At 43.2% G+C, this 13,016-nt stretch overlaps 1 protein-coding gene and 1 pseudogene across 1 annotated transcript in view; one reads left to right on the forward strand and one right to left on the reverse strand.

Moving 5' to 3' along the window:
- Nucleotides 1-13,016, forward strand: part of TMEM206 (transmembrane protein 206) — a 38,170-nt gene that overhangs the window by 18,592 nt on the left and 6,562 nt on the right. Inside the window, exons 4-6 of the mRNA XM_027871878.1 lie at nt 5,152-5,303; nt 8,420-8,562; nt 10,629-10,773. Of these exons, the coding sequence (XP_027727679.1) occupies nt 5,152-5,303; nt 8,420-8,562; nt 10,629-10,773 (440 nt within the window). The remainder of the gene's footprint in view (nt 1-5,151; nt 5,304-8,419; nt 8,563-10,628; nt 10,774-13,016) is intronic.
- LOC114050232 lies at nt 2,778-3,698 on the reverse strand (annotated as a pseudogene).

Raw genomic sequence — 13,016 nt, forward strand, 5'->3', positions numbered from 1 at the left:
ATGGCTTAAAATATAGCTATGACAGGCTACAGGGCAGCTAGGTGATAGGGTAGATAGAATGCTGGGCCTGAAGTCAGCAAGACTCATCTTCATGAGTTCAAATCAGGCCTCTGGCACTTACTAGTTGTGTGACCCTGGGCAAGTCACTTACCCCTGTTTGCCTCAGTTCCTCATCTATAAAACGAGCTGGAGAAAGGAATGGCAAACTACTCCAGTATCTTTGTCAAGAAAACCCTAAATGGGGTCACGAAGAGTCAGACACAACCGAAACAACTGAAAACCACCACCAACAAATGACAGGCTACTGACCAGAGATTAGGAGAATAAATAAGAAATAAACACAAAGTCATGGGGGGAGGGCACCAGAAGTTGGGGAAATTGGGGAAAACTTCATGTAGAAAGTGGTGCTTGAGTTGTGTCTTAAAGGAAGAGAGCTTAGGTGAGGAGGGAATAAAATCTAGACATGGGCAGCAGCTAGTACGAAGGTACAGAGTTAGAAGATAGAGTGCCACATGTTAGGAACAGAATGAAGACAAGTTGGGTTGCATTGAGGCTGAAATGATAAATTGGGGCTGGATTGTGAAAAGTTTTAAAAGCAAAATCAAAGGAATTTGTGTTTTTATCCTAGAGGCATTAGGGAAGAAAAACAGAGCAGTTAATAACTTCTAGACTTGTTTTAACAATAATTTCACCCTTCGAAAGATGGTGGAATGAAGAAAGGGGAAAATCCATTGTGGATCTGCATCTCACTAAGTCATCTTCCCTGTGCTAGAAGCTTGGAGCCTGCCCCTAGAAGCAGACCTCCAAGTACCTACTGCCACTTTCACACCACATCCACTCCCTCCCTCATCACTTTTTAATGTGTTGTTTCTCTCCTTAGAATATAAGGCCATTGAGGATAGGGACTGTCTTGCTTTCTTGTCGTTGCATCCCCAGCACTTAGTAGTGCTTAATAAATGGTTTATCTACTGTCTATTCCAGGGGAAATGGTACATGCAGTGGGGCTCAACCTCTGTACTGGCCTTTTTGCCTTTGTCTTGTTCTGGTTGGGAGATAATGTGAGGCAGCATGGTATATACCGTACGTAAAATGATTGTGGGCTTGGAGTCAGGAGGAGATGTAAATTCATATTCAGCTTTAGATACCTGTTTAATGTTGATAAACTATTAACTACCCTGAACCTCAATTTTCTCATTTGTGAAATGGGGATAATACTTACACTCTTTACCTCAGAGGGTTGTTGTGAGGAAAGTGCTTTGTGAACCTTAAAATGTTACATAAATGTGAGTTATTGCTGTTTGACCACCCTCTGCCTTCCATGCCTACCTCTATTTTTTTTTTCCAGTCAAGAATGCATCCTGTTTGAACCAGCAACTGTGTCCTTTTCCATGAAAGGAGCAGACAATACTGCTCCACTCAGGCAGAAAATTCTGTCCCCTCTGGGGCTCCTTGGCTCCCTGTGTTCGACAAGGATGTATTGATTGTTAAATTTCTGGTGTGATCATGTACACCTTGGAAATCAGCAAATGGTACAAACCAGGACTTAATTTATTGTTTTGTTGATTATCTAGACTTAAGTGATGGAGGATATTTTGTTGTTTTTTTTTTTTGACTAGGCAATGGGGTTAAGTGACTTGCCCAGGTCAAACAGCTAGTGAGTGTTATGTGTCTGAGGCTGAATTTGAACTCAGGACCTCCTGACTCCAAGGCTGGAGCTTATCCACTGCGCCACCCAGCTGCCCCTTTGTCTGATGGAGGATATGTTAAACTTAAAAGTGTGTTGCGCTACCTTTTCCCCACCCTGGAGAGATGGTTGTTAAACATTTACCAGCACATGCCTGGTGTAGCATCAAATTGCAGGGCACCACCTTTGCAGACAAAGTGTCTGCATTTGACCCCATGGCCAAACAATTTTGGAAAAGTCTGAGGCAGCTTTTATGCAATCCCATGATCACGAGTCTAAAGGTGGAAGGGACCTCTGGGAAGATCTACTCCAACCTCCTTCTTTTTTGGGGGGTAACAAATACACAGTCAAGCAAAATAAATCCCCAGGTTTAGTCGTTTCCAAAGATGTGAGTCTCATTCTGCATATTTAGTCTATTAGCTTCATTTCAGGAAGTGAGTACCTTTCTTTGTCATGGTTGATTATTATAGTGATCAGAGTTCTTAAGTTGTTCAAAATTACTTATTTTCACAATGTTATTATAGTATCAATTGTCCTCCTGGTTCTGCTCACTTCATTCTGCATTATTCTTCCCAATTTTCTCAGAAACTGTCCATTTTGTCATTTCTTTGGAGCAGTAATATTCCATTATATTATTATACACTAATTTGTTTAGCCATTTCCCAATAGTTGGGCAACCCCTTAAGTTCCAGTTTTTTGCTACTACAAAAAGACCCACTTTAAATATTTTTGTATATATGGATCCTTTATGACTTTCTTTGACCTATTTGAGGCACTGGCCTAGTAGTGATATTGCTGGGTCAAAGGGCATGGACAGTTTAGTGACCTTTTTTGTTTTTTTTTTGTTTTTTTCTGGGTTCTGGTTTGGGTTTATTAGAAGTAAGGAGCTTAAGAATGGAGTGAGGATGCAATGGCAGGAGAAGGAGGCTGGAGAAGGTTTAAATGGGGCTAACTCTAAGCAGGAGTGTAGGGGAATCCTTCAATGCTAAGGCAGGAGAGGAGAGGAATAGGGGAAAAATGAGAGGGAGGAGAGGCAGGATGGGGTCAGACTCAAAGGGGACAGGCATCAGGCAGAGAGCTAGCAGGAGAGGGCTCAGAAAGGAGTTTCCCGGGAACTGCGAGCGGCCATCAGGGCCCGTTTCAGTTGCTCATAGGTGACAAACATCACTACATTCCAGGAGCCCAAGCGGAGGAAGGAAGGCATGAACCCTTTGTAGAAGGCTTGGGGTCCCTCCTTCCGAAGCATAGTGAGGGCGCAGTGGCCAGCACTAGTACTGGCCTGCGGCAGAGTTCATGCATCTCGTCTTGACCACGTCCACGGGGAAGCGAGGATGGTGGTGCAGAAGCCAGTCCCAAAGGCTGACGTGAAGTGGCATGGCAGGTCATCAGTCACGCGGCGGGCCTTCAGGAGGACATCTTCAATGAGATCATAGGTCACCAGCTCAGCACAGTTGACAATAGCATTGCGGGCAACATTGGGTGAAGTTCCTTTCCGTAGGCCCCGAAGCCCCTTCTCTCGGGCTATAGTTTTGTAGGCATCCACTGTGCCCTGGTATCTCTGGCTGCCACCTGCACGAGCCTGGACCTGGAAACACACTTTTACCACATCTGTGGGTTGGGCTACTCCCACTGCCAGGGCCCCGTAGTGCAGCCTGCCAGGAGGTGGCTCCCAATGCCTGCATGCTCTGATCCCTTGGTGTAGAATTGCTTGTCAGAGGCCAATTCAGACAAAAGCAAAACTCATCTGGCCCTGCAACCCAGCCACCAGCCCATTGTGGAGGCTGCCAGGGCCCTCAGTCTTCACCACGGTCAGAATGGTGCCCATGACACCCTGATACTGGGCAGTGGCGGAGGAAGCTCTGATGACTCCCTGGCTCTCTTCCTGAATCTGCAGCCGGACTTTGGCCATGTCCAGGGGGAAGGTGATGAATTCGGCGACGCAGGCAGTGGTACCAGCCCCGAGGAACTTTACAGTGGCTGTTGGGGGCACATCTGTAGGCTTAAATCCAGCCATGATGATACTGCCACCTCCCAGGAGGCAAAGGAGAAATGGAAAGATAGCCTCCACGGATTGAGCAAGATGAGATAGAGGAACTCTGCCGGAGTCCTGATTTGGAGGGTCTCACGAGGATGGCACCTTGATCAAGCTTCTCTAAAGGTGTCCTGCTCTTCAAAGGTGCTCATGGCAACCATAGCCCACTTCCCTTGATTTTCCATAGAAAGTTGCTGGGAAACTGAACACCTAATGATCATACTATGTGCCCGGGACCATAGAGGAAAACACGAGGAGGCGGCGGGAGGCACGAGCCTGCAGCAGAGTCCGGCGTCCGGCGGGCTGGAGGGGCTGCCTAGCGGTCTCTCAGCTGGGTCGCCAAAAGCTCTGAGTCTCTGAGGAGGTTGAGCGTGCACTCTAGTGACCTTTTTGGACATAGTTCCAAATTGTTTTCTAGAATGGCTGGTCTACTCACACCATGACAGGAGAGGTGATGAACTAAAAATGCAGAAAAAGACATACATTTTTGGGCAGTACTAACATGACTTTTTTTTTTTTTTTTAGCTATGTAGTGCTTTAATTTGAAGGGCTTTTTTTTTTTTTAATTTACTCAATTGAGATATGTGGGAGAGACAATTTTTTAAAATGCTTTAAAAAAAAACCCAGACTAGATAAACCAATTCACAACTTTACCAACAATACACAAGTGAGCTTGCCTATTTTCCTGAAGCCCCTCTGACGTTTGCCATTTTCTTCATTTTTCCTCTTTACCAATCTGATGGATATGAGTTTCTTTAATTTACATTACTCTTACTATTAATGATTTTGAGCATTTTTTCCATTAGCTATGGAGAGCTTGGGTTTCTTCTCTTGAGAACTTTCTGTTCATATCCTTTGACCTCCCCCCACCCCACATTTTACAGAAGAAGAACCTTGGGCCCAGGGAGGTAATTAGTAAGGTCATAAAGCTAATAAGCATCAGAGAGGATTTGAATTTTCCTAGGTCATGAATGGTAGCTCTCCCAGCATTTGTAGAAATAATCACTCAGTAGAAAGACTGCTAGATTTGGAAGTCAGGAGACCGAAGTTTCAATCCTGACATGATACTTACTAGCTGTCTGGCAACCTCTACAAATTCCAGTTTCCTCTTCTGTGAAATGGGCATATTAATACTGAAACCTATATCACACTAACACCTTATGGAAAACACTCTGTAAACATTGAAGTGTTTTGGAAATATGACAGTATTACCGATAGAAATAATAGCAGTATAATGGGAGTTTCTTGAGAGCCAAGACTCCGGGTCCCTAGTCAAACCCTGAGCCTCCAAGACAGGGCTATATTTTGTGACTTCTTACAGGTTGCTTCATACAACTTGCTGATGGTAAAAAGTATAAGAAATATAAGGTGTTGAACCTGGGACCCTGAGGATTTCTGATGTTTGCTGGTCTCCATTTCTTTTTTCCCAACTCAGGTATTGCCCTGTACCCTGGGCAGGCTCAGTTGTTAAGCTGTAAGCACCATTATGATGTCATCCCCCCTCTGAACAGGCCGGGGCAGCCAGGAGTCGTGAACTGCACTACCAAGAGGATTAATTACACGGACCCTTTCTCCAACCAAACCATGGTAACCCTCCTGGGGCTAGTCCAGGGGCCAACTCAGCTAGATAGCTCCAGACTTCACAGGCTTCAAGGATGTGGGCTACATTAACTCCTTTCCCAGCCTGACTCTGAGAGGCTGATTGTTCAGAATTCCTTGGGTGGGTCCCCGTTTTCCTAACAGCATCCTCTGTGAGGACAGAAAGTGGAAAAAATGTGAATGTGGCTCCAGCAAGATCCCTTCCATTGGGCAGGTGAAGTGAAATTTGTTCCAGGCCTTGCCTAATAATGACCAGACAACTTGCAAATGGCAGCTGATGGGATACTGAAATGGCGTAGCTTTTGTCTGAGGACAGGTAGAAAGCCTTCCTTTGGGAGCACAAGGTTCTTTTGCAAGCAACATTCTTTTGCCTCGCTGTCTTGAGAATTCTTTGAATGTCAGTGTGTGTGATGGAGAGGGCCAGTGGTGAGGTGGTAGTGAGGGGTAGCAGACACTGTCACTGAGAGAAGAAGGGCTTAAAGGATAGAGGCTGATTTCTTGGGATTCTTTTGGGTAGGTTTCCCTAAGATATTCATGGACTTTTCCTAGGCCCGTGGATCAGATGAGGTAGGAAATGTGGCATCCTAGTCCCTAACCTTGTTCTAGGAGAACTCCCTAACAGCATCTTGGGACATGCCACCAAGCCAGGAAATTTTACCCCAAGAAACCAAAAGTTGCTGTAGCCCTGTCACCATTTCTACTTCTGTAATCAATCTATAAGCATTTATTAAGCACTTGCTATGTGCCAGGTCCTGTGCTTGTTGCTGGAGACAGAAAAAATGAAATTGACCCTACCCTCAAGGAGCTTACATTCTAATAGGGGAGACAACATATACATAAGCCCTCCTCTCTGTTCTCACTGCCTGTCCCCAGATGTAAGCCCTCCTTATGGCTGGCCTAACCACTGCAGCTCTTCCTTCTTCCAGTGCGTCTTTCATACCATTACTGAACGGGAAATATAAAGATACAGCCTAATAATTGCTAATGTAGCTCTTTAAGTTTTGCTAAGTTCTTTACATACATTAACTCATTTAATTCTCACAAAAGCCTTCAAAGGCAAAAGGAAAGGGGAGGGAATACGCATTTATATAGCACCTACTGTGTGTGCCACGCACCATGCTAAACACTTTAATAATAATAATAATAATAATAATAGTTAACCTTTAAATAGTACTTACTATGTGCCATGCACTGTGCTAAGCACTTTACAAATAGCACTTCATTTGATTCTCTCAACAACCCTGAGAGGTAGATGCTGTTATTATCCCCATTCAACAGTTGAGGAAATGGAGGCAAACGGCAGTTAAATGACTTGCCCAAAGTCACATAGCTAGTAAGTGAACTCAGGTCTTCCTGACTCCAGGCCTGGTACTCTGCCCATTGGATGACCCAGGTGCCTAGATTACAAGGTGTTATTATTATCTAGTACTTGTAGTACCTAGTACTTTGTGGTATTATTATTAAGGCAAGCATTCTTATTATCTCTTTCACAAGTGAGGCAATGAAGGCTCACAGAGATTATAGGACTTCCCCATGGTCACAACAGAGACTTAATTTTCAAAATCAGGTCTCTCCTGACTCAAAGTCTAACCTATATTAGGTTGCCTCATGTATGTACTGTATTTCCTTACTAAATTGTCCATTCCTTATGGCCAATAACTGTTTGATCTTTCTATTTTCTTAGTGGTTAGCACAGGGCTCTGCACACTGTAGATATTCAACAAATGTTTAAAATTTATGTCTTTTGTTTTTACATCACCTACATCAGTCCACCAGTCAACAAGCATTTATTAAGCTCTTACTGTATTCCAGGCACTGTACTAAGCATTTGGGAATACAAATACAAGTAGAAAAAAGTCTCTCCCCTCGAGGGGGAGACTCCCCCCATTCTAATGGGGGAAGACGACCCAGAAAGAAGCTGAAAAGGGGGATGGAGGTACCTGAGAGCACAGTAGAGAAAACCCAAAGTGCAGCCTAGACAGGAATGAAGACATGGCAGTACCTCGGAGCATAGTAGAGAAAGCCCAAAGTGCAGCCTAGAGAGGAACGAAGACATGACTGGCCTGAGCGCTCTCCTTCAGTGGATGTTCTTGGGGGAATCCATCCAATCAGAGGTTCAGTGTGTGAATTCTAGGCCTGGAATAAGCTTCCAGGATGAAGTGAAATCTACATTTATAAATATGTCTCCCCTTATCTCTCCAGAAAGCCATCCTTTATAACAAAGAATAAAAAAAGAAAGAAAAGGTCAGCAAAATTAACTGACAGATCAACCTAGTCTGACAGTACATGCCCTATTCTACAGCCATAGTCCTCCACCTCTATAAAAAAGGAAGGAGGCCCATTTTCTCCTTTCTTCTTTGAGGTCAAACTTGATCATTCCTTATAATTTTATAGTTTCCCACTCACTGTTATTCTTTTCATTTATATCGTTGTCCATATTGGGTACACTGTTTTTTAGTTCATAATATCATTAGATCTTCTAGAAGAAACCTTGGAAGCCTTCTACTCCAAGCCCTAATTTTTCTCTGGAGGAAACTGAGGTCCAGGGTGGTTGACTTGACCTGGATCACACAGGTACTAGGCAGCAGAGGTAGGATTTGAACTCAAGTCTCCACACTTGAAATTCATAGCTCAGTTTTACTATACTATATTCCTTTCTTGACTTTGCTTCAGTTCATAGAAGTCTTTCTATGCTTCTCTTTGTATTCATCATATCTGATGGTCCAGCAGTATTCCAATACATTCATGTATTGTTTAGCAGTTCCTGATTGGATAGATATCTGCAGGGGCTTAGCAAAAAGTTGAAATTTGTTGTTCATTTCATGTGCCATGAGCCTTGGCTAGAGTGATAGAGATGAAGTGGAGGGGAAAGAGAAGGTGGATAATTCTGAAGAAAGGTAAATGTGATTTCCACATTAGACAGAGCAAATAGAAGTCATCAGCTCTCTTTTCACTAGCATGGGAAGGCTTGAATGGAGTAGGATGTGGCCTGAGGAGAGGTATCAAAGATCAGAAGAGCCATAACCTTCTTGCCCTTCCCCAATCTCCCCCTCCTCCACTACTCCCCGCTCTGACTTCTGGCTTTGCTCTTTTCTTTGCGGTAGAAATATGCTCTGATTGTCCAGGGACCCCGGGAAGTAAAGAAGAGGGAGCTGGTCTTCCTTCAGTTCCGCCTGAATGAAACCAATGAAGACTTCAGTGCCATTGATTACCTCCTCTTCTCTTCTTTCCAGGAGTTTGTGCAGAGGTAGGGCTGTGCTGGGCTTGGGTGGTTGGGCTGGGCTATGCTGGGCTTGGGTGGTTGGGCTGGGCTGAGTTGGGCTGAGCTGGGCTGGGCTGGGCTAGGTTGGGCTGAGCTAGGTTGGGTTGGGCTGGGCTGGGTTGAGCTGGGCTGGGTTGGACTGAGCTAGGTTAGGTTGGGCTGGGTTGGGTTGAGCTGGGCTGGGCTGGGCTGGGCTGGGCTGAGGTCAATCTAGTCTAGGCATCTTCATAGAGGATCAGGAGCCTTCAGTGAAATTGCTGGATTAGAAGCTGATCTGGCAGAGCTAGGAGGAACAAGTTATCTGGATGAGCTATTTGTCTTCCTTGGCTTTCTTTAGAAACAGAATCCCAAGGCCATACGAGGACCTTGAGAGGCCCATTCCCCTTCCTTTACACCAAATCTTTTAAAAATCTGATCTTGGCAGAGACTGTAAACACAACTAAACCACACAGTGGTGCACAGGTGACAGGGAAATTCGTGAGAGATAGGATGCAGTGTTCTGCCAAATGCTAGTGCAGGATCCTTGAGAGGTCATTTGGCTCAGCCACCCTCTTATCCCTAAGTAACTCTGTCAGATCTCTCCAAAACAGATGTGAGGAAAGAGTGTGTAGGGGGAAGATATCTATTTTATTTTTCTCCTGATTTAAAACAATTTTGAACTTAAGTATCAACTAAAATGAGCATTTCCTTATGTATAATAGAACAGAAAGAGGTTGTCCAAGAAGCTGGGAATCTGTTATGTACAACTCATTCTCTTTTGAAGTATATAAGTTTGACATGTTATTTTCAAAGCTGTCCTTCTTGTTTGTGATTCCTTCTGGCCTCCCTTCTGTTCTCTTCTGTGCATTTCAAAAAATGTTTCAATGACCCTCCTTTCTCCTCCCCCCCTTTTTTTTTGGCAGCTCAATTCCTAGCTCTTCCCATTTCTTTCCCCTGTCCCAGTTGAGAAAAAAGAAAAAGAAAATCTTAGTAATAAACATGCATAGTCAAGCAAAACAAATTCCCACAGTGGCTACATCTGAAATTGCCTCACATTCCACAACTTGAGTCTATCACCTCTCTGTCACAAATCTGGCACATTTCATCATTGGTCCCCTGGGATTATGTGCCATGCAGGTAAAGATGTCCAGCAGGAAGTTGGAGATATGGGACTAGAGTTTAGGAGAGAACAGAGCTAGATATATAGATCTGAGAGTCATCTGGGTAGAGATGATAATTAAACCCCTGGAAGCTTATGAGATCACTGAGAAAGGATATAAAGAGGGTACGTTCTAAGACAGTGTTCTGGAGCATATCTACATAGTGAATAGAACGGATTTAGCCAAAGATTCTGCAAAGGCACAGTGAGACGTATAGAAGACAGGATGATGACAGGTCCTGAGATCATACTGTATGAGGACCAGCTGAAAAAAAAAAATAGGGCACGTGGAACCAAGAGGAGAAAAGAGAAGACTTGGCTGTCATATGGAAAAGAAATTGAATGTATTTTGTTTGGCCCCAGAGGGTTGTACTGAGAGCAGTGGGTGGATCTGGCAGAGGCCAATTTAGGCTTAGGATCATGGATTTAATTTGAAGGGACCTTAGAGGACATCTGCTTCAATCCCTTCATTTTTACAGGTCACACAAGTAGGAGGAGGGAGAGCCACGATACAAAATGAGATCCCCCAACTCCAAACTCAGTATTCTTTTCATCGTACCATGGTTGACATAAAGAAAAACTTCTTAACAGTGAAGAGGTATTCAAAAATGAAACAGGCTGCCTTGGAAGTTAACGGATGCTACAGAAGGAATTTCTCTGGAGTAGATAGAGGATGTTGGGTCTAGCTGCTTAAGTTTTTCTCTCAGGACTAGAGATCATCTAGGAACCAAAACCTGGCTTTGCCGCTGTTATGTAACTTCTAGTTACATAGGCTAGTTATGTAACTTCCTTCTCTGGAAGGTGGGAGATGGTGGAGTTTGAATGAGATGATTGCCAACATCCTTTTCCATTCTTTCATTCTATAAATAAGTCTGTCCTTTTCTCCCATCTCCCCCTTCCCCTTCCTCCCAAGCCCAGACAAAGTACGCTTCATGCAGGACTGTGAGAGTGCCTATTCCAGCTGGAAATTCTCTGGGGGTTTCCGGACCTGGGTCAAGATGTCACTTGTGAAAACAAACGAAGAGGATGGACGGGAAGCAGTGGAATTCCGGCAGGAGGTAGTTGATTCTAGGCTCCCTTTAGCCCAGAGAACATGAAAATGATGGGAGAGTCCTGCTGGGTGACTGTGTGCATTTCTCTGCTTATGTCTAAAGCTTACCATTTGTCATCACAGTCATAAAAAACTAGAAGCACAGGCCAGTACCCTGGACAGGTCTCAGCCCTCTCAAAGAGCAAGCCTCTGATGAAGAGATAAGAAAATGTACCTCCCTTCCCTCTTTGCAGAGGTGGGGAATTACAGGTATAGAATATTGCATATATTGTCAGGCTCACTTAATGCATCGGTTCATTTTTCTGAACTGCTTTTTTTCCTCCCTTATTCTTACAAGGAATGTGTGGGGAATTGGGAGGGATTTATTTATAAATGAAGGTGATGTAAAAGCAAAGGATATTGTTAAAAAATGTTTTTTAAAGGAAGTTTTTATTGATGCCTTTAGTTTTTTTTACAGCATCATGGTTTTCCCCAGTGTCTTTTCCCTATCTTTCCCAGAGAGCTATCCCTACATATCAAAATATTTTTTAAGACAAAAAAAAAAAAAGGAAATGAAGAGGGAAAAAAATCAGTATAACATATCAATGGATTGAAGGTATATGTTATACCTCTGGACCTCCCACCTCCATGACTGTGTCACTGTTCTCTCATATCTCTCCATTCAAGTCATGCTTGAATTTTATAGTTTTGTTGCATTCACTTTTGGGCGTGTGTATATTAGGGTTCTTACCATTTACGTTGTAGTCATCGTGTGTTTTTTTTTTTTCGCTCTGCTTACTTCACTCTGCATCAGTTCATGTAGATCTTTCCCTGCTTCTCTGTATTCAACACATTCATCACTGCTTATAGCACAGTAATATTCTAGTACAGGGATGGGATCTGCAGCCTCGAGGCCTCATGTGGCCCTCTAGGTCCTAAAGGGCAGCCCTTTGACTGAATCCAAACTTCACAGAACAAACCCTCTTAATAAAGATTTGTTCTGTAAAACTAGGATTCAGTCAAAAGGCTTCACCCAAGGACCTAGAAGGCCACATGTGACCTTGAGGCTGCAGGTTTCCTACCCCTATTCTATTACATTCATTTACCACAATTTATTCAGCCATTCTACTTTGTTTCCAATTCTTTGCTATAACAAAAAAGTGCTGCTATAAATGTTTTGTTGTATCTGGAGACTTTCTTCTTACCATTGCCATTTTTGTCATTCTTGCCAATTTTCAGATTATCAGATGTTTTCATTTGCATTTCTCTTATTATTAGTGATTTGGAGCATTCTTTCACATGGTTGTAAATACTTTGCATTTCTTCTTTTGAGAAATGTTTGTTCATATCCTTTGACTATTTATCTTTTGAGGAATGGATATTAGCTTCATGTATATATGTATAAAATACGTGTATATATATATACATACAAATATATACGTATATATACAAATATATATGTATACACACATATAATTTATATATCTTGGATACTAAAATCCTTATCTGAGAGATTTGATTCAAATGAAAAAGAAAATGCATCAATGAAACTTAAAAAAAATACAGGGATAGAAAGGCTCTACAAAGTAGAGGAAACCAGCAAAGGCTTTTTTGAAGGAAGTGACACTTAAATTGAGCTTTGAAGGCCACTAAGGGTTCCAAGAAATAGCGGGAAAATATCTATCCCCATCAGAGGGCACAGCCAAGGCAAAGGCACAGAGGCAGTAGATGAGGACTGTTGTGTATGAGAGATAGCAATTAGGCCAGTTTGCTGGGATGCAGAAAATATAAAGAGTAATGTAGGACATATAATTGTGTAATGTAGAGTAAATAGGGAGTCAATAAGCATGCAAATGCCTACTTTGTGTCAAACACTGTGCCAAGCTTTGGGGAGTAAATTGAAGTGTGGAGTAGAGTATAATCAGCTTAGACTAATAGACTGAAGCCAAATCCTGCAGAGCTTTCAATGTCAAACAGCGGAACGTATTTTGTCCTTGAGTCAGTGAGGAACAGTTAAAGCTCCTTGAACAAGGGAGCAATGGAGTCAGACCCGTGTTTGAGGAAAACCAGTTTTTCATAATAACTGTGCAGCTATGTGGGAGATGCCTTCACATCAGTAACACTGACCTGGGCTGTTCCTTGCACAAGACTCCCATCTCCCAACTCCAGGCCTTTTCATTGGCTTTCTCCCATGCCTGGAATGCTCTCCCTCTTCATCTCCCCTTTCTGGCTTCTCTGGCTTCCTTCAAGGCTCAGCTCAGATGCTTCCTC

This window comes from Vombatus ursinus, unplaced genomic scaffold (genome assembly GCF_900497805.2).
Source record: "Vombatus ursinus unplaced genomic scaffold, bare-nosed wombat genome assembly UNPS02014798.1, whole genome shotgun sequence".
Classification (NCBI taxonomy): domain Eukaryota; kingdom Metazoa; phylum Chordata; class Mammalia; order Diprotodontia; family Vombatidae; genus Vombatus; species Vombatus ursinus.